Raw genomic sequence first — 22,185 nt, 5'->3', positions numbered from 1 at the left:
ACGGAAATCCGAATTTTCCTCTAAAAACTAATCAGTTCAATTCCGTGGTGATGGTTTTTAGTAGAAAGTCAAAAATTCGGTTCTTTCGAAATGAATTCTAATGAATTCTTGATTGTTGGACTTATTCAACTGAAAGCGTTTTCCGTCTTATCCTGTTGGCTCCGTAAGCCTTGGTTAATTGAATTCGACTTCAAGGCAAAAAACCCGTTATCTTTTGAACAACTAGAGATAATTGAACAATGAATTTCGCCTCAACTCGTTCCCATTATTGCTGAAGATGTATATTTTGTTTGACAATTCTTTCAGCAGATGTCGTAACGAATCAGTAATCTTATCACCGGGATCGAAGCGTGTTTGGTTCGGTTCTAATAAATGTATAATCGACGTTTAGATTAATTCATCATGTCCTGTCTGCATCAGTTAACTTCATCGAAACTTCATCGTGAGAACAAACTAATTATCCCCCTATTAGCTAATAATATCCTCTTATTAGCTCCTTTATTTAATATGTATATATTAGTCTGCTTTAAGGATGTTTTGTGTTTGTTCTCGTTCGAACCTTGTTTGAAGACCGCGGGAAATATGATAGTCACAACCGCACAGCCACGAATTGGTTCAAATCGTCTATGTTTATCTTGAATTAGGTAAGCCTAACTGGGTTTTCTGCCTGCAGATTAAACGCAATTGTGAAGCTCAGATCTCGGACGAGTATTGCTGTGTTGCTCCCGTCAGATGCGGATGGGTGCTTCGAAACAATCAACTGCCGTTGTTTCTCGAAAAGGGCACGAGAAAATTGCGACAGGAGCACGGGCTCCTCGTGCTACCATCTGGATGCGCCCCTGACCGACCAAATAAAGATAACGAGCCTTCTTAACAAATATTCAACCCTTTCAGTGCGTCTACACCGCAGTGCGATGTATATACAAATCGGTGCTGAATTTTGCTAGTACACCGCACTGCGGTGTATTGGTGTTATGAGTAATTAGTAATTATCTCTCTTGAAAAATGGCAGCACCTGTCAGACATAGTGAAATCTTATGTAACTAACAATACACCGCGCCGCAGTGTAGACACACTATAGTGGTATTCCCGTTATTCTCAACCTTGGAGTAATCATTTGACTATAAAATCAAATGATTACTCCAAGTGTCAGCACACTAGGGTAGAATTTTCAAAAAATTTCAAATTATCTCCAGCTCTATAGAGTATTAATTAGTCAGCACTGAAAGGGTTGCAAAGAGACGCTTCATCGTGTCGAGTCGACAAAACTTCATTCATGATTCTGTTTTGAGAGTCTGGAGTCCGCGCGGCGTTCTCTGTTCTCAGAGAGTCCGGAGTCCGCGGCGTTCTCTGCTCTCAGAGAGTCTGGAGTCCGCGGCGTTCTCTGTTCTCAGAGAGTCTGGAGTCCGCGGCGTTCTCTGCTCTCAGAGAGTCTGGAGTCCGCGGCGTTCTCTGTTCTCAGAGAGTCTGGAGTCCGCGGCGTTCTCTGCTCTCAGAGAGTCTGGAGTCCGCGGCGTTCTCTGTTCTCAGAGAGTCTGGAGTCCGCGGCGTTCTCTGTTCTCAGAGAGTCTGGAGTCCGCGGCGTTCTCTGCTCTCTGAGAGTCTGGAGTCCGCGGCGTTCTCTGCTCTCAGAGAGTCTGGAGTCCGCGGCGTTCTCTGCTCTCAGAGAGTCCGGAGTCCGCAGCGTTCTCTGCTCTCAGAAATCTGCTCACGCGCGTTCAGTGCGAAGATATACGACCGATAATTATTCCGTTTTCCCCCTATACCACCAACAGATTCCTTTTAATCAAACATCTCTCGGGGAACTGAAACCTCGCTGTATATCAGCTCCTTAACAATTCAAGTGTATGTTCTGAGTTCTTCCGTTACCACCGATTCATTTATGCCTGACTCGTTTTTCGTCTGGAGTTGGGAATTTTAAAAGTATAGCGAGGTGAAACAAGCTGTGTTTATCTGATGAAAGATTAAACGAACATGCATACGTTTCGTTGAATTGTTTTGTTCTTTAGATTTTGTTGTCTTGTGTAGCTTGTAGGGATAGGAAATCTGGCGTCGTTTTAAATATTCATAGACAAAATGATTATTCATAATTCCGGCCTGAGGTTTTTCCGTTTTATCATTACCGACCAGTCGCTCGGAACGTAAACATCCCCCAGCAGCGTCGAAAACCAAGCGATGTATTCGCGCGAATCGAGGCCTAGCGAGGAAATTAATTCCACCGTAAATTAACGGATTGAGTTTTGCTCCTGGGGAATAGATGGGGAATAGATATACTTCATGCAGGGATAAACGGAATATTCATGTGGGAACATATAGAAATAGTAACCTGAGCAAACTAGACATCACACTAGCGCCCCTAGTGGATCCTCGATTGCCACAGTCGCCTTGACGTGTGCCCGACGTTCGATGTTACGTATTCTGATAAAGTCCTGTTTGCCGCGGCATATCAAAGCTTTTCTATCATTATAAAATTGCCTGATTCCTGTGGTTACTGCATGGTAACTGCGCACTCCTCGGCACGATGTCTGGCAGATGTGTCCAAGAGTGCAGGTTTCTGACTGATCAGAGCCTTCATATCATAAGCAGTCTTCGAAAAGTTGAAAATGTTGAAAATGTTCGAAAATGAATGTTGTCATTCTATTCTTGCGCATTTGTATTTTTCCTTTTTTATTCAACATGATGCCCGCGACACTGTCTACGTACCTCTTATGGATTGAAAAAAAAAACATTCTAAATGGACTCCGATTAGTTTTAAAGAAAGAACAATAGTTTTGAAAATTTGGGAGAAATACAATAATAATCATGATTTGCGGCTCATCTCAAGGCAGCAAGGCCGGTATAGATTTCAAATGCGAGTACGTTATTATGTTTAAGTGAAGTCAATAGTATTGATAACGCATGCGCCACTTTATGTCGCTAACATCTGTCGTTCGATCTATCGATGATACACGAGTCTACAGATCGATTAAGATATCTGCAGATGTTTTCTACGTTTATCCGATACTAATTCACTCTATCATTAAAAGCTTTAACGAAATCTAATTCATTTGCATTAACGCAAATCGAACAGTTTTTATGGTAAATGATACTGATGTGCATCAGCTGTTGGATTTAGTTGTGGCTGACACACGAATTGAGATTGTGAACGCGTGTTGTGTCGCGGTGATGCTTTTAAGCCACTGCAGGTGAGTTCCATTTATATTATAGACTGGTTGCCTGTCCCATTAGACCGGTAACCAGTCTGTATAGGTATGATTGATTTTTTTTCATCCCCGCGTGAGAATACATGATTGATTTATGCCCGCAGGTCGCGTGTGTATATACATGTATGTATAATGGGTCTGGTTTTATAGACAGTACGTGCAGACATGTCGTCTGCCTCTCACTGATATCTGTCATCGTTCCTCGAGTTGTTCGACATTCCGTTTGTCCAGGTCTCCGCCGATTCGATCGAGCCGGTGTTTGATAAGTCGAGGTGTGTTTATATATCTCCCTCCTGTTGATATAATTGTTGGCATGCTTGTTGACCTCAGGGAGCCGGGAGTTCACTCCCGTACTCCCAGCAGATTGCTCCTAGTTTTCTCTATAGATTGTTGATATTTCAGATGCGTCGACGTCTATGACTTTTTTCCAGACGCGGAGCAGACACCGCTGGTTTGATTCTAACCGAAGCTTTGCGCCAAGGTGAAGGTCGTACTCGGTGATTGGCTGAAAAGTTCCCAAAACAACGTCACCCCTAGCGGCCAGGAACCGGACTAGACTACTTTATACCATTCTCGCATAATAGCTCTACCATCGAAAATGGCAAGGCCTTTATCCCGCTTTACTTCCCTCCACCACACAGTCGAGCCCTGACCCGCTCTCTACTCTCCTCCACGACACAGTCAAGCCCTGACCCGCTCTCTAACTTTTCTCCTCCACCACACAGTCAAGCCCTGGTCCGCTCTCTAACTCTCCTACACCACACAGTCGAGCCCTGACTCGCTCTCTAAGGTGCCCAGGTGCCCGGTGTGACGTAGATGTGTGGTATCAAACATTCAAAGAAATTTCGACTTCCGCGAAAGGAGACTATATACTAATGTAATAAATAACGTAGATTTTATCGGAATATAATCTTGTTTCTGGTGTGCGTTGTTTTAAAGCGATCGTTAGTTGTAAAATCTCGAAGCGGTAATAAAAACCGCCGAACAGTTTATGTCGTGAGAGATAAAGTGTTTGTGTAGCTGCTGCTGCTGCTGCTGCTGCTGCTGCTGCTGGTGGTGCTGATACTTAGCGATACAGTTTTATCTGGGTAAATGTTCGGCGATGATTGACGGTTTGTCAGTTTTATCGCTATTAAAGTCTCTGGTGATGTAGTGATAATGATAGATAACAATGAGCTATTGACTCCACGGTTATTAACTGCTATTTCAGCCACAACTGTTTATATATTTGATAAGTAAGAATTACTGATTAGTTCTACTTAGGAATATCCATTAGGAATATCGCGGGGTTGTACATAGAAAACTGCTTAGCCAATTGTTTATATATTTGATAAGAAAAAATTACTGATCAGTTCTTGTTAGGAATACCCAATTCTAAATTCTAAAATCGTGGGGGCTGAAACGGACGAACCCAATTCCACAGTTGGATTTTAATTTGACTTTGTGGATCCAGTTCCCCCGTTGACTCTGGACCCAGTGCCACAGTTGTGTGGGTTTAATTTATCTCTGAAACCAGCTCCACAGTTGTGTGGGTATGCATTCCATGTTGGATCCAGTTTCACAGTTGTGCGGGTTTAATTCGACTCCAGTTCCACGGTTTCCGCTAGCTGGTTATTTATGTTTCGTCTCTGTCAACAAAACCTGCCATTTATATAACAATAAACCTAAACTATTCACATAATAAACGGGAACACGTGTCACCAAAATGTCGAAAAAATATCCATGGGATTCAGAGAATTGGTACTGACTTTATTACCAAGCTTATAGCGCATTGATGAAAAAATACGGCGCGCCAGTTTGCAGCGAAATAAAACCAACAATTGAAAACCCTTTCACTCACAGGGGACTGAGACGGTCGTGTACCGAATAACTTCGGATGGTTTTCCTTCGCCGGGGTAGGGCTGCCTGATTCAGTGCACATAAGCACACACTCAGTGATCCAAACAAATCCTTATTAGCAACTCAGCCCATGGGGTCGGCCATTAGAAGCTATTTGTTCAGTTTTGTTGTTATGACTTTCTGTAAACGATTGCAAACGATTGCGGTTGGTATCTCAGCAGCGCGTGATTTAGTTTGGTGCTACCTGAAATCCCCGGAAGTACTCGTAACCGTGAACATCCGGTTTCCGCTCAATCCGGGGGATAAGAAGGTATTTTATGGATTGATGCATTCCTCGTTTTATTGTTGGTTTTACACAATAATTAATGGTTTTCGAAAGCCGCAGACGAGACGGCCGTCAGAGAGGGAAATCCCCGGCAAACTGCGCGAGATCTCGCGAGCTGCGTCTGGCAGCAGCAGAGAACTGACGGGAACCACCGCAGTTATAAATCATTACAGCTGCCGCATCTTTATAACGGGAAGTACGGGGACAAAACGAGTCTTCTGAGCATTGGGTCCTCGGAGTTCCACGATTGTGAGTGAGTCTTTACTTTGAACTCAGGATCCAGTTCCACAGTTATGAGTTAACTCTGAATTCAGGATCCATTTCTACAGTTGTGAGTTAGAGTTAGATTTCAGAACCTTTCCCGTAGAACTGGTTCTGGGTCCAGTTTCACGAAGAAGTTTAATCCTAAAAGATTTTAAAATAATATTTCGTTTTGTTTTCAATCATAAGGCGACGACGATGAATCGATTTTGAGTTCAAAAGCTTTTCTTGAAATTGGACCCTGATCATTAAAAAACCGCCTGTTATTTCATTGTGAAGGTGTAAAGGATTAAATCACCCGGTGTTGAGCAGGGAAATAATGAACGTTGGAATGATATATGTTTCTACTCGCACCTGCAGATAAACAGTATGTATTACAATAACGTTTACGTTTAACTCGTGTTCTGTATTTTTATTTTTCTGTTTACGTAACTTACAAATTCGAACAACAGTTTCCCATACCGTAGCAGTTCCACCAGTTGTGTATTTAGCCACTATGCTATTTAAGAACCGTCGGAATTTGGCTCGTTACAAGTCAGAACGGTGCGTTCTGTAAATCGTACTGTGCGATATGAATTCAATTGCGATGAACTGGTCATCAATTCGTCATCGAGTTGATTAGTTAGATTTGGCACGTACCCATTTGGGACGCTCTCGATTTTATGTATTTAGCCACTACGCTATTTAAGAACCGTCTAAATTTGGCTCGTTACAAGTTAGAACGCTCCGTTCTAAATCTAACTGTGCGATATGAATTCAATTGCGATGAACTGGTCACCATTTCGTCATCGAGCTGATTAGTTAGATTTGGTACGTTCTCGGTATAACGGCTTCTGCGGCGAGATCGGATTCAATCATTTTAATTTTTTAATTTTAACAGATTCATTCTGATTCAAGAACTGAAAACCGAGTTAATCGCATCAATTCAATTTCTCAAAATATTTTTAGATGTTCGCTCTATTCTATTTTTATGCAATCCAAAGTTAACATTTCGCATTCCATAGCAGTCCCACAGTTGTGAGCTATTTGAGGAGATAGGATCAAATCGATCATTTTCTTTCTAACTGAATCAAATTCAACTCGTCGAAAGGATGATTCATGAAGAAAAAGTCGAGTTTATCCGTATTGATTCCTGAAAATATGTTCGAATTGTCGCTCCATTTTAAGGCCGCAGAATCGAAGTCAACCCCGAACCGAGGAAACGGATTCTGATTCGTAATGTCAATTGCTTTTTTTCTTTGACCCAGAATCCGGCCCTGTTTAACTCCATAAAATCGAAGTTGACCTCAAACTGTGGAACCGAATTCTGATTCGTAATCTCACTTGTTTTTTTTTCCTGTTTTTCTTTGACCCAGAATCCGCCCCTGTTTAACTCCATAAAATCGAAATTAACCATGAACTGTGGAACCGGATTCCGATTCTGGAAAAAAACTAGTCTCTCATATAGATTAGATTACTCAAAATTAGTTTAGATTTCTAATCCAATCCTAACTTCATAAAATCGTTGTCAACCGTGAATTGTGGAACTGGATTCGGATTCACATCGTTCATCTCAATTGTTTTAGTTATTTAAAATCAGCAAATTTTCATCGACAATCAATTTGTTTTATGTTCCACGGTTCTGGCTTAATCGAATAACTGATTCTAACTCTTGAGGTATCGGTATAGTATATCTTCCAAAGCCACACGCAATATACATTTTTAAGTACTATTTGGTATTTACTCTGTCAGATGGTTGTGAATCATCCAGTGCTGGCCAGCAGACTGTACTTATATTAATTTAAGGACCTCGGTCCATGATTATGAATTAGACTTGAGCGAAATAAGTCCGTTTTTAAGAGGAAAATAAGAGGAAATGGGTCCTGAACTGTGGAACTTGTCAAACAATTTCGAATTACACCAGGAGCCTACGATGCAATGGTTACGATGGCCCTGGTTGCGTTAAAATGATACGTTATTTGAATCTAGCTGAAACCTCTAATTCCCGAATTTATGGAGCCGATTGGTGAAGTGATAAATAGCATCTGTTTACGATATTATTTTGCAGCTTTTACAAGACAAGCCAGTGTCAAGGGATCTATCTATATTCATCAGCTTCAATAATTCACTGCCAGGCATTCATTTAGTTAGATCTCGCCGATCTCTAGGCAGACGAATAGCTGTTGATTTGGAAACGAGACAGAGTTTATTTTTTACGCCGGCAAACAAGCAAATATACAAGATCTGAGGCTTGTTCTGTGAACGCTGACACTAATCAGGTAAGACGGTTCTATCTCACGCGTCGTCTTTTTCAACGTCTGCGGAAAATGCGAGACTGGAAATTAAAAATGTCAGACGAACTGCGCAATTATTTGACGTTTCGTGTATGAGACAGAAAACAGAGAAATTTGATTAGGAGATTTTATTTATTGCTCGGACACTGGGGATTGGTGTCTCTTCATTCGCAGGATAACACATGCAATACGTTACAAGCAACAGTGTCGCATCAACGCCTGTGTCTGCGTTCACTGGAACCCTGTAATCTGCTGGAGCTTGTGTGCAACCGGCCATCGTAAATTATCTGATTAAATCATCCCGTTCGCTATAAATCCAAAAATTTTCTAACTGATAGGACGGGGAGAATTGGTCTATTTGAATTGTACGTGCCTTGAAATAAATTGAAAATAAAATCGGTTGAATCGATTATCTTTTTTTTTCAGAATTACGCGCCATCGCCCGAGTGACGTCACACTTCCGGTGTAAATACTGTACACGTGACTGGAGTGACGATACACCGGATTTTTATCACCAACTTCGAGGAGTCGCAGGAATCACTCCGCCGGGACTAATAGATACAGATAGCAGTCTGCCACAAGAGGGTTGTATTCATATATGGCGTGCGACTGACACCGCTAGTCGACTCTCTGGAGGTTCTAACCGGAACGGGCCCACCGCAGAGTTCACGAACCCGGATTTAGATTTGAATATTCAAATATACATATTTGAATATTTGAATGGTTAATCTTCAACGAACGCCGTCTAGTGTCGGAGTACTTAACAAGCGCAGTTGACTTAGTTCGTTTGCTGGTCCATCGTTATTGTCAATGTTCATAAAACCTTACTCAGCAACGAAAAAAACAAATGTTATTAGACTTTTGATATCCGATATATCACTATGTCACGACATCAGAAGAGAGCGTGGATCTCTACTAAATAACGTCGTCCGTGATTGGAGTTAATAGCCGGCTTAGCGCGTGCGTGCAGGCTATATCTTAGATCTTCAGCACGGATTAGTTTCAGATAGCCACCGTCATTGAATTATCTCTACGCTACCATCTCGTTATCGTGACTGAGACCAGTTTTTACAGCTCACCAATCATTCGCATTGCCTTACGTAGAATAGGGCGACGAATACGTGACCTACATACCGCGCGCGTAGAACTACTAATCTTCGACGAGGCTGTGAAGCGTTCACAGATCGCGAAAGTACGCATTGCCGTTTAGATAGGGTGGAAAATACGCGACCTAATCTTTGAGAAGGGCGTGAAGTTGTTCGTGGAACGGGCACCGATTCGGTGGAACTGGAATCTCTTAATCAATCTCGACACTATTGAGATTGTCGGCAAATATTTACCCCCGTATCGACGCAGACGACGTTGAGTTGCACGTTCACTGAATACCAGTATAAGATACATTATACGTTAAGACTAAACTGACGATTTTCTGTTGAAAGTGCTGTCTAAACATTTACGTTTCGCGGTACCGAACATCCAGGCAGGACCTAACAATATATAGAAACATAATTCGCCGGTTCGTTTGCGTAAAAAAGAGTTTCTACTTTCGTTTAATGATTCGTAGCTCCGTTACGCAATCGGCCCCTGTAGACCTCGTCGAGACCGTTGTTGATAAAAAGGAATCTCCGGTTATCGCTCGGTAATTAATTATCAAGAGCGCCGCTATGGCAACTAAGATTACGTAGCGCGAAAGAAAAGACTCAAAAGAATTCTAAAATTTCAACGTCTTTCATCATGTCGGTGAAAGCTTTCATGAATAAACATTGTTACTGATGGTTTTGATTGGATAATGTTACGTTTATGCGGTTTTTGGTCACGATAAAATCGCGGTATCGGATTTCGATAAAGAAGCACAGAACGCCAGCTTGTTGCGGCGTGTGATATCGGTGATGAATGTATCCTAGAATTCTAGATAACTACTATAGAATATTCCACGGATAAACGCGACAATTTCTGTACCGTTTTCTGGAAACAAGTATCGTAAAAATCTGTTTATCTGTTGAGTACACGCTAGTCAGTAGGGTATGGCAGAGTGGCGGGTCACACGGGAATCCGGCTAATAGCGTTTCAATACCCGCGAGGGTTTTATACGCACAATATCCGCCTTGTAAAGATAACCGCATCTCCGGGGTTTAGGGAATTAATTATCATCCTTCCCAAATAGCAATTTCTTTCCTATCAATTTCAATCAAAACGTGACGTTACTCGAGCGAGAAAGCGGGCGCGGACTTTCATTCGAAGTGACGTCCACGCGACCTTCACCGCGGGAGTTCCGGTACAAAAATCGTTAGATTGTTTACTCGGCATTAATTACTATTATATTACGACTGACGTTTCATCAAGATGTACATTTTGACCGGAGGAACGGTTCATGAATATTTTATGAGTTAGTCGCCTGCGGTGTCGTCCAGCAGTCGAACTTTTATCGTCTGCCGTTCCGTAATCTATTACCATATAGAACCGGTTCGACACGACAAATAGCAAAATAAACAAACAAACAAACGGTACAAATAGACAGATCAGTTCGTATCTAGAATATTGGAACACTGCAGTCATAGATATAGACTCAATCAGTTCGTAACTTGCATATTGGAACTCTGCAGTCATAGATATAGACTCAATCAGTTCGTAACTTGCATATTGGAACTCTGCAGTCATAGATATAGACTCAATCAGTCCGTAACTTGCATATTGGAACTCTGCAGTCATAGATATAGACTCAATCAGTTCGTAACTTGCATATTGGAACTCTGCAGTCATAGATATAGACTCAATCAGTCCGTAACTTGCATATTGGAACTCTGCAGTCATAGATATAGACTCAATCAGTCCGTAACTTGCATATTGGAACTCTGCAGTCATAGATATAGACTCAATCAGTCCGTAACTTGCATATTGGAACTCTGCAGTCATAGATATAGACTCAATCAGTCCGTAACTTGCATATTGGAACACTGCAGTCATAGATATAGACTCAATCAGTTCGTAACTTGCATATTGGAACTCTGCAGTCATAGCTATATGATACAGCAATAGCAACAAAAAGATTTGATTATTTGAAATCAACGCATAATAGGAACACGGAAATAATGATATAAGATCTCTATCTACATGATCCATATTATTGTGGTATTGATTACATTTAGGGCTTCAGAACAGACGATAAGTACAAAATAGAGGAGACAATATCAACGACTCATAATTGCGAAAATTTATGAGAAATATAGTAGCCTTTATTCGATGGAATTATCATTATGCTTTGATTTTGCGGTATTCGTAACGCATCGATCGAAGCGCTATTAATTTCGATGAGTCGTAATTACATATTTACGACGCAATTTCCTCCGCTCGTTTTACGGTAACGGGTGTCTCGATTATACGGCAATCACCGCGTCACAGCCTCTCCCGGATTGCGTATAACGACTACGCTGGCTAGTTAATCTTGTGTACGTCTGCGGTAGTTCCAGACACCGGAACAAAATATATCGGCTTTTCTCTATTGGCGCATAAATCTTCGGAATATATCAAAGACGGCCGCTATGGCAGTTAACGGTAATGGCAAAAGAGATATATTCCCGTGATGATAGGCATAAGCGGATCAAAGATCGCCGCTATGGCAGCTATTCGTATTTACAAATGAGAGATTCATCGGTGCACGGATAATACGGATTTAAAGATCGCTGCTATGGCTTTTCGTGCTGAAGAATAGGATATTGTCAATTTTAGGCTCAACGGATTTTGCTCTTTTAAAGATGGCTACCATAGCAGCTAATTACACGAATAACACGCTACTAAAACCCGGATCGACTCGCGAACCGTCGGTCGAGGCGTATATATCGTTTCTAAACTGTTACGCGGCAATTTTCGTCGTGATTCTCGGAGTATTTGGAAACAGCGCCAGCACGCTGATCCTGTTAGCGATTAAAGCGTTGAGAACGTCCACAACGGGCATGTTACTGATCGTGCTCGCGTTTTCCGATAACGGGGCTTTGTTGATCGGATTGTTTCCCGTTTGGATTAAAGCGATCAGCGGATTCAGTCTCTACGAAGAGAGTGCTGCCATCTGTAAACTAAGAACCGTATTCATGTATTTCACGTTGCAATTTTCGTCCAGCATCCTAGCGCTGATCGCCATCGAGCGTTTCGTTTCCGTTTATCAGCCGTCTAAAGCGAAACGATGGTTCTCGCTAAAACACGCCGGGATTATGGTCGGCTGTTTGGCGTTGGCGTTATTCGCCCTAAACAGCCACGCGTTCGTAACGGTCACTATTGTTAACGTCCCAGAGGACCCGAAACCGTGGTGCTACGCACCGCCGCATTACGTCAATTTCAGCGATAATATCTGGGTTTACATCGATTTCTCCGTCTACTCGGTCACGTGGTTGATTATCAGTTTCTGTAACGTGTCGATCATTCTGCGCATGCGCCGGATTAACCAGCGTGTGGAGTACAACAGCCACCGAGTGTCGGCATCGGCCGCTAGTCGGCGCTCGAGGTTGACTAGTATGACGGTTATGTTGCTGGTGGTGAATACGTCGTTTTTGATCACTACGATCCCGTTCGCGATCTACGTTCTTTGCTATACCAATCATCTGAACATCGACACGCAAAACATGATTTACGAAAGTTTGTATTTGTTGTCCTACTTAAACAACGCCATCAACTTCCTGCTATATGTCATCAGCGGCGCCAAGTTCCGGTCGGCCATGTTTGACTTGATGCCCGATAGAGGGTGCATTGGTGGCACGCTCGGATCGGAGAACGGAGTGACGAATAGAGGTTTCGCATTGTCGCACGTGAACTCAGTGACCTCCGCGCGAAGTCAATGAGGATAAGATGGCTGCACCCATAAATCTCCCTAATGACGTAACTTAACCATGTTAATGTCGTAACTCATTGACCTAGATTCATTGCATTCAAAGATCCCCTTTATGACGTCATTTCGTACCCGATTGACGTCGAACGGTATTTAAGGAGGCAATAACTTTATTCTACTACTAGCGCCTCTAGCGGTTGCTCAACTGCCAGTGGTCAGAATTAAACGAAACAAAGAAACTAGTTTAATGTGTGTCATGGCTTGAATCGTGTGTATCTTTGTATGTCGCATCCTATGAAAATAAATGATAAATAACTCTTTCTTCGTGACTTATTGGGAAGTTTTCACTCGAACCGTAATCCGTCGCTTTGAACGGGGTCGTCGTACTATGGTTTGGTTACTCACGCGAGAGACGGGAAGCTCTCAGCAGACGGCAAAACATCCCTCACTGCTCGCCTCGAGCCTGAGAGGATTTCAGACGAGTAAATTGCAGAATCAATCATTTCATAACCGCGCATCAAAAACAACTCAGCGCTATTGCCGATAATATCCCGATATAGCTTATTAATAGTACACGTAGGTAGAAATTACGATTACGAACTCCAGCGTTCCGCTCGGTTCCACGATTCAGAGAGTAATTGGACTATGAACGGATTTTAACGATAAAAAACGAGTCAAGCCCCCCCCCCCGCACACGGCATAACATTTGTTTCGCCATAACAGAAAAACACGTTTTCACAATCGTAAAACGTTTTGCCCGCAAACGAGAAAACGTACAACGGACACGGAGCGAAAAACTTTTTCGACTACACAAAACGTTTTTCGCAAATCAAGCAGTGTTTGTTTCGTGAACAAAGTTTATTTCTCGCGAAAAACATTTTTCTGTTCGGCGTTTTGTGTTTTGGCTTCCCCGCACACGGCATAACAAAAAACGTCGAAAAAGTTTTTTTCACGAGGAAAAAACGTTTCGGCGGGCTTGAGATAACAAATGAATTTTTCGTTTAAAAACGAACAGATTTATAACTGCGCGATAGCGGATCGAAATAGATTAGATATGCAGCACGGTAGCTAAGGCAACGTGACGTTCAATATTCTGAGAATCTCATCTCAAATATAGCCACCGTTGAAATACAAACATGATCAACTTAAAATCGCGATCGCTTTTAGATTGCTCATTTTCCGTGTCTAGCGTACGACATTCATACTAAGTACACGGTCTATCTAACGGATACTTGTCTGTATATTTGATTTTCTTGCTTCATGTCGTTCGGATTCCCAATATCCTATTGGATTATCCGTCTAACCTCATGACGAGACGATGGTCTTTGACGTGTTGCCCTCACACTGGAAGCAGCCAGCAGAACTCAAAATCGCTTATCTCGCTTATAGCAATGATCTTGTTCTCCCAAAAGTAACATTATTGGATTGTCCACTTAATAACCACATGACGGGAACACGGCATTTGAAGTGTTGCCAGAGCACATTGAAAATATTGCCAGTACTGATAGTGGATGCAACACGCCTAAACCAACTGAGCTACGTTTTTGGAGATTTCCTTTAATTTTAGCAAGGAATTTCAAAATTCAAGCAAGGATTCAGAAATTCTCGTTTGTCTGGTCGGTGGATATACGGTGCAGAATATGTAATATATAGTACCGCTTGTATTAGTTCTGACCCTATATAGAAATCATAGTGACACCTCCAAGACTGATGGTATTCACGAGACAGTTAAAAGCGACGACAGTTTCCATAAATTACAAACACCGTATCTTATCCATTCTCCGGGGGAATATAAGAACTCGTCGGTAAATTCTCGCTTGTTTGTCAAGTATTTGCATTTTCTGATGGTTTTCAATATCGGGGTCGCGTGTTCGCGAATCCCGGTGATAAAACGAGCAGCTCAAACATATGACAGTGTCATGAATCATGCAACTTTTCGAAGTATTATCTTATCCGCTCGAGCAGTGGTTTAAAGCAGCCTCTATTTATCATCCCTGATGACTAGAATTTAAATGTAAGCAAGAAAAACAGTTTGCCTCGCTGGAAATGGTGCTGCTGCTAGTGCTGCTGGTGGCGCTGATGATACTGGTGCTGCTGCTGGTGCTGCTGGTGGTGCTGATGATACTGGTGCTGCTGCTGGTGCTGCTGGTGCTGGTGCTGCTGGTGCTGGTGCTGCTGGTGCTGGTGCTGCTGGTGCTGCTGGTGGTGGTGCTGCTGCTGCTGCTGCTGCTGCTGGTGGTGCTGCTGCTGCTGCTGCTGCTGCTGCTGGTGGTGCTGCTGCTGCTGCTGCTGCTGCTGGTGGTGCTGCTGCTGCTGCTGCTGCTGGTGGTGGTGGTGGTGCTGCTGCTGCTGCTGCTGCTGCTGCTGCTGCTGCTGCTGCTGCTGCTGCTGCTGCTGCTGCTGCTGCTGCTGCTGCTGCTGCTGCTGCTGCTGCTGCTGCTGCTGCTGCTGCTGCTGCTGCTGCTGCAAACTGTCCTTAGGTTTTTCTGGTTATAATTCTGATTCTATAAACACTTCACATACTTGGTTGCGAAATAGATTTGTTGAGAAAATTTAGTTTGAAATATTTTTATTCTACATAAAGTAAAAATGCTCCCAATTCCTATTAATTTGCACCAGTGATTTGTGGTTGACTTGAGCTAGGACCGGTAAATCGGAGATACGCATTAAATTCGTTGCAAATAGTTTTAAGATTCATTTTAATGAGGACTAGTAGATCAGAATATCAACTTCATATATTTGAAATGTATTCGTTAAGATATTGAAGTTAAAATGTACAGGGTCAGTCTGGTATTATCTAGTCAGTGGTAGTCGTGTCCATTGAACCGCTTTATGACAAACTTAGTTCATATTGTATTCATCAAAATGACACCAAAGCACGAACTTGGTAATTGCCTAGATTTAACATGTGTCATTTTAATATTTCCCTAGTCCTAAAGTGAAGTTGATGGGGGTTAATTCTATTTTGTCGGAAGAATTTTACAATTATGAAATGTTTCATTTCAGATATAAATTCATTGATTGAACTAATCAATTCTTAACGTCGGTTTCTATAGATTTAGAATTCTTTGTGAAGCCTGCGCAGTTTCCGGGGTGAGACGAGGGCCACAAAACAGCACAAACCGGGAAGACTGCGACACAAACCCGTGTGTGGACGGACGACAGCAGTTCTACTGGAGACAGACGACAGCAGTTCTACTGGAGACAGACGACAGCAGTTCTACAGGAGACAGACGACAGCAGTTCTACAGTTGATACTAAACGACTCTAGGAAGATAACAGGATGGATCAGTTACAGATTATGTTTGTGGCGGCAGTTTTACAGATTCTGTTGTTGGCTCAAGGTAATTACTCAGTAAATGCTTGTTAAAAACTCGCAGGGGGAACGGTCGATTAGATGTTTACTGGTGTGAAAAGTAAAGATTTATGGAAAAGATTTTAAATCGTGGTTCGAACTTACGTTGATATATCGACTACAAATCATAATATATATCAGATGTTTTTTTCTGTTTGTTTAAATGACTACGGTTTGACCCGTAAGGAGGGAGGATCTCCTTCCCGTGTTCCATGTCGCTATCGACCTATAGGCCTGTGTATAGTTTGAGGCAAGTTTCGAAGTTATTTGTAGCCTGCCGTTCTGAGTATCGTCGTTGAGTATGCTTGAGACCTAACCGAGAGGTCCTGGTCTAAAGGGACACACGAGAGTATCTTATTCGGCCGATCGCGCGACGATTAAATTCGCCAGCGATTTCGCCGACGAATTTAACGCCCGATACGAGTGGGCACACGTAGCGATCAAACCGAAATTTGGCGAACCGAAGTCCAGCGACCGCCACTTAGTGCGAGAGGGTTAACAAGTCGCATGATATCAACAATGCATCCTATTGGTTGATATAAATGGATCGCTCGGCGGAATTCACCGAGTGCTGGCAGACGAGTGAATTTTGCGGCCGATCCGACGGCGTAAATAATCGAGCGAAAGTATCAAACATGTTTGATACGGGCTATTCGCCGGGCGATCGAGTCGGCCGACGAAATCGTCGTCGCCGTCAGTGGCCACACGAGCGGTTTATAAATTTGTCGCGATCGGGCGAAAAGATACGCTCGTGTGCCCCAACATAACGTTTTGGTCCAACGGGCGGGCGCAGGAAAACATTGTTAGCCTAGCCGTGGTTAGTGGCGTATCCGTGGATTGGCTTAACCAGGTTAAAATGAGAGGCCACACGATGGCAATGGTTAGCTTACAGCGTTTTACTGCGCCCATTTACGCCTAACCACAGTTAACTATCCGCATTAGCATTAACAGGGCTTTCCTGCGCCGGCCCAAATTCTATTTTTGCCCGCCCTGATTTGACTCTCGACTTAGCTAGGTCCGCAAACCGTACACATTGAATTAGTTGAAAGTCTATTGCAAATAGGTTTAAGATTCATTTTAATGATGGTAGAATATCTGATATATCAACTTCATATATTTGAAATGTATTCGTTAAGATATTGAAGTTAAGATGATTTCCTTAGTCCTAAAGTGAAGTTGATGGGGGTTATTTCTATTTTGTCGGAAGAATTTTACAATAATGAAAAGTTTCATTTCAGATATAAATTCATTGATTGAACTAATCAATTCTTAACGTCGATTTCTATAGATTTAGAATTCTTTGTGAAGCCTGCGCAGTTTCCGGGGTGAAACGAGGGCCACAAAACAGCACAAACCGGGAAGAGGGGACACAAATATCTATTTCATAAATTCAATTGAAATTCTTCTTCCTGGGCCCGCGATCTACGTCTGCATTTAACACTTGTCATTTGAATATTTCCTAGCCAGTCGATGAGTGTCATTGTTGGGGGCATTTCTATTTTACAATTATGAAATGTTTGGGAGTCCAGGTTCAGGAATTTTTAATCATAGATAAGCATACATTGATTGGACTGATGAATCATTGCGAAAATATATCAATAGATTTCTATATCATAAATTGTTTGGGAAGCTTGTGCAGTTTCCGGGGTGAGACGAGGGCCACAAAACAGCACAAACTAGGAAGACTGCGACACAGACCCGTGTGTGGACGGACGACAGCAGTTCTACTGGAGACAGACGACAGCAGTTCTACTGGAGACAGACGACAGCAGTTATACAGTTGATACTAAACGACTCTAGGAAGATAACAGGATGGATCAGTTACAGATTATGTTTGTGGCGGCAGTTTTACAGATTCTGTTGTTGGCTCAAGGTAATTACTCAGTAAATTCTTGTTGAAAACTCGCGGGGGGAACTGTCGATTAGATGTTTACTGGTGTGAAAAGTAAAGATTTATGGAAAAGATTTTAAATCGTGGTTCGAACTTACGTTGATATCTTAGGAAGAGAGTTTGAGTATCCGAATAGTCATAGAAGCGATAACATTAAAAAACCTCATTTTCTAATGAGTAAATACAGTTTATTAACACAAACGTTTTCGGGATCATATCCCCTCATCAGGTGAAATGCAAGTGAATCAAATGATTAAACTACAGATTTATATACAAAATAAGTTACAAAATTACAAGTGCTAAATTCTAAGCTAATTACAAACCAAGTATTTAATTACAAGCTAATTATTTGGATACATTTAGGATAAAGGATGAGCCGTTTTGAAATAATTGTTGATTTAAAGAGGGTCGTTGCGCTTTAATAAGCAGGGCCTCCCTAATTTTACAGTCGAGATCAGATGAACCTTTGTCTAGAATTTTGAATTTGTTGTCACTGAATTCCTGATCACAAGACGTGTGACAAATTGCGAGATGTTGCCCAATCGCAGAAGTCTTTGATCTGTGTTCTTTAATCCTGATGGCCAAATGCCGTTCAGTTTTCCAAATATAGGAAGTGTTTATATCACATAAACAATTAAATTTATATATGACTTTAGCCTTCAGCGATTTAGGGGTAGCACATTTCAAAGAGAAAAAATTCTTAATGTTGGTCGTAGTGAATGTGCACTTCATGTTGATTTCAAAATTCCTTTTGAATAGATATTTCAATTTTCTGGCAAATAGGATTGACGGGTTACCAATATACGGTAATGAAATGAATAGATCAATTCCATCTTCAACAGGTTTCGGTTTAGGTTCTGAGTTCTGTTTTGATTTCAAAAATCTATTGATACATTGATCGATGACATGAATAGGAAACGCATTAGATTCAAAAAGATTTTTCAAGAAATTGATTTCTTCCGAAAAGATGGTCCAATCACTGAAAATATTGTAGGCACGAAAAAGCATGGTATTGATGAGTCCTATCTTCCATTTGTACGGGCACATGGCGTTGAAAATCAAAAGTAGGCCTGTGTTGGAAGCCTTCCTGTACACTCGAGATATAAAGTCACTACCGGTTTCTAACGGAATTTGTATTTCGGTATCGAGAAAAGGCAATAGATTAGGACCCAGTTCAAAGGTTAAATTAAAGGTTAGAATGGAGGCGATTCAATACCCTCTGCCGACATCGTTATGTTGAGTTTGTAAAGATTTTGACGGCGTTTTGGTTGAGCGCATTCGGTCCTTTCTTTAAAGGGCGTATGTGTATGTTTTGTACTGTCGACGTCCCTTCGAGGTGGGCGGGTCTTTGCGAGGCGATCATCGCTGGTGGTTGTGTACGTACGCCCGGCTTAACGGCACGCGTTTGGCGGTTTCTAGTGGACTATTGCAATGCAATAACTGGAAATTGTTGCCGGTAGCTGGAAACCGCTACCGCAGTTTGACCGTTTTCGCGAGTGTTTTTTTTTTCGGTGGCATAGCTTGAAACCGCTGCGGAAAGCATTTTCACGAGCGGTTTCCAGCCAGTAATAGCCAGTTGTTCGGTTATTTTCTCTTCGCCCTTTCTTTTTCCTAGTCGACCGGGGGTGGACTCGCGCACGGTTTGTCCACGTCCTCGTAGCACAGCTGGTAAGAAAATTATATATATACAATTCAGTGTTAGAGACGCTGATTTATTTTTTTCTTTTCAGGAACAGCTCTTTCAAATCTGACATGCGCATCCTGCTGGCGCGATTATGGCTCTTCATACGGATTCGCTGCGATGAATGCCTTCGCCAAAAAGGGTGAGTTTAGGATATAGAAATTTAGATTAAAACTTTCTACATCGATAAAGTAAATTCGTCTACTTTTTGTTGTCAGTTGGAATTTCTGCAATCGAAGACTCTTCGTCGACGAATGAGTGTAAAAAATCTATATATGAAGGTACCTCGACTGGTTTGAAATTCGTTAACGACAAGCTCGAGTCCTACAAGACAAACGTAAAAGGCACCGCATGTCCCATTGATCATACCTGTGTGGTAAGTGTTTTGTCTATTCAAAACTTCGTAATGCACTGCGCTACGGGAGTCGAAGATACGTCATCACCTATTCATTAGCTTAACAAAATACAGTAGGTGGCGCCACGTTACGGGCCGCAAAAGCTGTTTTCAGCATTACGCGAGCGTATGCTAGGTAAACGATCGCCGATAGATGAAAACGCAAACAAATTTATGCCAATTCATGATTTACTTCTGAATGCGAATTCCTTACTCGATAAATTGATGCATAATATGTACAGATAAACTCATTATTAACGAAATTACGGACCAAAACGTCGCGCGGAGAGCAGGTGTGACAGACAGGAAATATCTTTCCAAAGTGTAACCAACGTTTTTAAATAGAAACTCACCCGCAGCAATCCTCGTGAAATGGGGTTAATTTCTAAGCAGTGATACTTTTTAACACAACCCCTTAAATATGTACGATTGTTTCTATATCCATTGACTTACACTAGTATTGAAGGATTGTCAAAAAGTCGTCATTTCTCATGTTGAAATGAGAAAAGATCAGCCATTTTTCAAAATCTAACAATGTTTTTCCTGCATTCTCATGCCAACGAACCATGAATTTAGATGATTTGAACATAATTTCAAATGGTAGGCATGGAAACATATTGTTGAAATTAATTTAGAATGGAGTCTCTTTCTTTTCTCTGATTCAAATGAGGTAAGGAAGACTTTTTAGCAATTCTTCAGAAAAGTGTAGACTTTAGGAGATCACGTGTGTAGCTCCTAGTCTCAGCGCCATCAATCGAATGACAGTATATCTTCTTAATTTCAGAAGGTAACCAATGATGACGAAAACCCTACATCTTACATTCGAGGCTGTATGCTTAAAACTGACGAGAATTGTAAATTGGTGCACATTGGTGGCTCTGTAACACAAAATGTTAACAATTTCTATGTTTTTTGCTGCGACGATTTCAGCTATTGTAACAGTGCTGCCATCTACAGGATGAATTTGTTAATAATTGTTGGAGTGATTCTCGGCGCGTTGCAGTTTCTGGACGGTTAAAATATGTGATGAGTTTTAGTGATACATAAACTTTAAATCGCTTTTAGGCTTTTTAAACAGATTCTTAAATCCTACTTTACTAGAGCCACCTGGTGGATCCGTTACATTGCCTTAGTAAGCATAGTCGCGTTTGCCACTCGATTCAGGACCAGTTCTACAATTCGGGTTTGAAATTCGTGCCCCTGTTTGAATAGGAGTTAACTCACTATAGGTCGGTCTTGCGACGGCTTGTTACTCACTGCGACCTACACCCGGCTTAACTCTCGATTCAAGCCCGGGTCCTGTGAGCCACTGCATTTCAGGATTCGAACCTGATAGCATGGTGAGACGTCCTGTCAGCGCGTTAGACCTACTGGTTATTGTCTGCAAATCAAATACATGTAATCTACATATAAATTCTATTTAATATAACAGATGTCTATCTAATCTACATATCAAGTCTATGTAATTTAATCTATAGATATCAAGTCTATGTAATCTAAGATGTCTAAGTAATCTACATATCAAGTCTATGTAATGTAGTTATTAAGTCTGTAATCTAAGATATGTTTATGTATAATCTATAGATAGGTCTGTATTATCTAAATAACAAGTCTGATGTAATCTTGATATTTTTAATATATGTATCAATTATGCAAATTAGGAAATCAATTGTGGTTATCGGAATTGAATAAAAGATTCATCTGGACAAATAAGATTTCATCGTTTGTTTTATGGAAAACTAGGACCTCCCTCCAGCAGTAAACCGGGTTCGAACCTAGGACACCTCAGCAGCAGTAAAACGAGTTGGACCTAGGGCACCCCTGTTTATCCAGACAGCGCCCATAGATTCACAGATTGTCATCTTTTGGAATTTCCTCTGAACTAAAGATTTGCTTAGTCGAGTAGTGTGATATCTGACTTGATGAATAGTGTTACAAAAAATATTTCAACCAACATCGAGTTGATCTCGAGCGATGTCTATTTAATTACAAACTAATTATTTGAGAGAATTCTTGACGATCAAAAATTTGAAGAAGGAAATCGGCAATGTATTGAGTGTCTGAGGGGCTGCATGACCGAGGCCGAGGGAGGCAGGCTCCGGGCTGCTATAAATTGATATCTGAAATTTAATGTTGGGTCTCAAGAA

General features: G+C 41.7%; 2 protein-coding genes and 1 long non-coding RNA gene across 3 annotated transcripts; all 3 read left to right on the top strand.

Moving 5' to 3' along the window:
* Nucleotides 1-3,127: 3,127 nt before the first annotated feature.
* On the top strand, nucleotides 3,128-4,061 carry LOC141911358 (uncharacterized). Its single transcript, XR_012620024.1, has 3 exons — nucleotides 3,128-3,185; nucleotides 3,308-3,475; nucleotides 3,606-4,061. It is a non-coding gene; the product is annotated as an uncharacterized LOC141911358 (long non-coding RNA).
* Nucleotides 4,062-10,872: 6,811 nt separating this feature from the next.
* LOC141911105 (uncharacterized) lies at nucleotides 10,873-13,027 on the top strand. The gene has a single exon (XM_074802063.1). The coding sequence runs from the start codon at nucleotides 11,654-11,656 to the stop codon at nucleotides 12,728-12,730; it is 1,077 nt and encodes a 358-aa protein (XP_074658164.1). The 5' UTR covers nucleotides 10,873-11,653; the 3' UTR covers nucleotides 12,731-13,027.
* Nucleotides 13,028-17,813: 4,786 nt separating this feature from the next.
* Nucleotides 17,814-21,462, top strand: LOC141911319 (uncharacterized). The gene is made up of 4 exons (XM_074802318.1): nucleotides 17,814-17,945; nucleotides 19,694-19,786; nucleotides 19,863-20,020; nucleotides 20,823-21,462. The coding sequence occupies exons 1-4, from the start codon at nucleotides 17,885-17,887 to the stop codon at nucleotides 21,054-21,056; spliced, it is 546 nt and encodes a 181-aa protein (XP_074658419.1). The 5' UTR covers nucleotides 17,814-17,884; the 3' UTR covers nucleotides 21,057-21,462.
* The last annotated feature ends 723 nt before the right edge of the window (nucleotides 21,463-22,185 follow it).

Source organism: Tubulanus polymorphus, chromosome 9 (genome assembly GCF_964204645.1).
Source record: "Tubulanus polymorphus chromosome 9, tnTubPoly1.2, whole genome shotgun sequence".
NCBI classification, from domain to species: Eukaryota; Metazoa; Nemertea; class Palaeonemertea; order Tubulaniformes; family Tubulanidae; genus Tubulanus; species Tubulanus polymorphus.
Note: the sequence above shows the minus strand (reverse complement) of the source record. Positions and strands in the feature narration are given on the sequence as shown.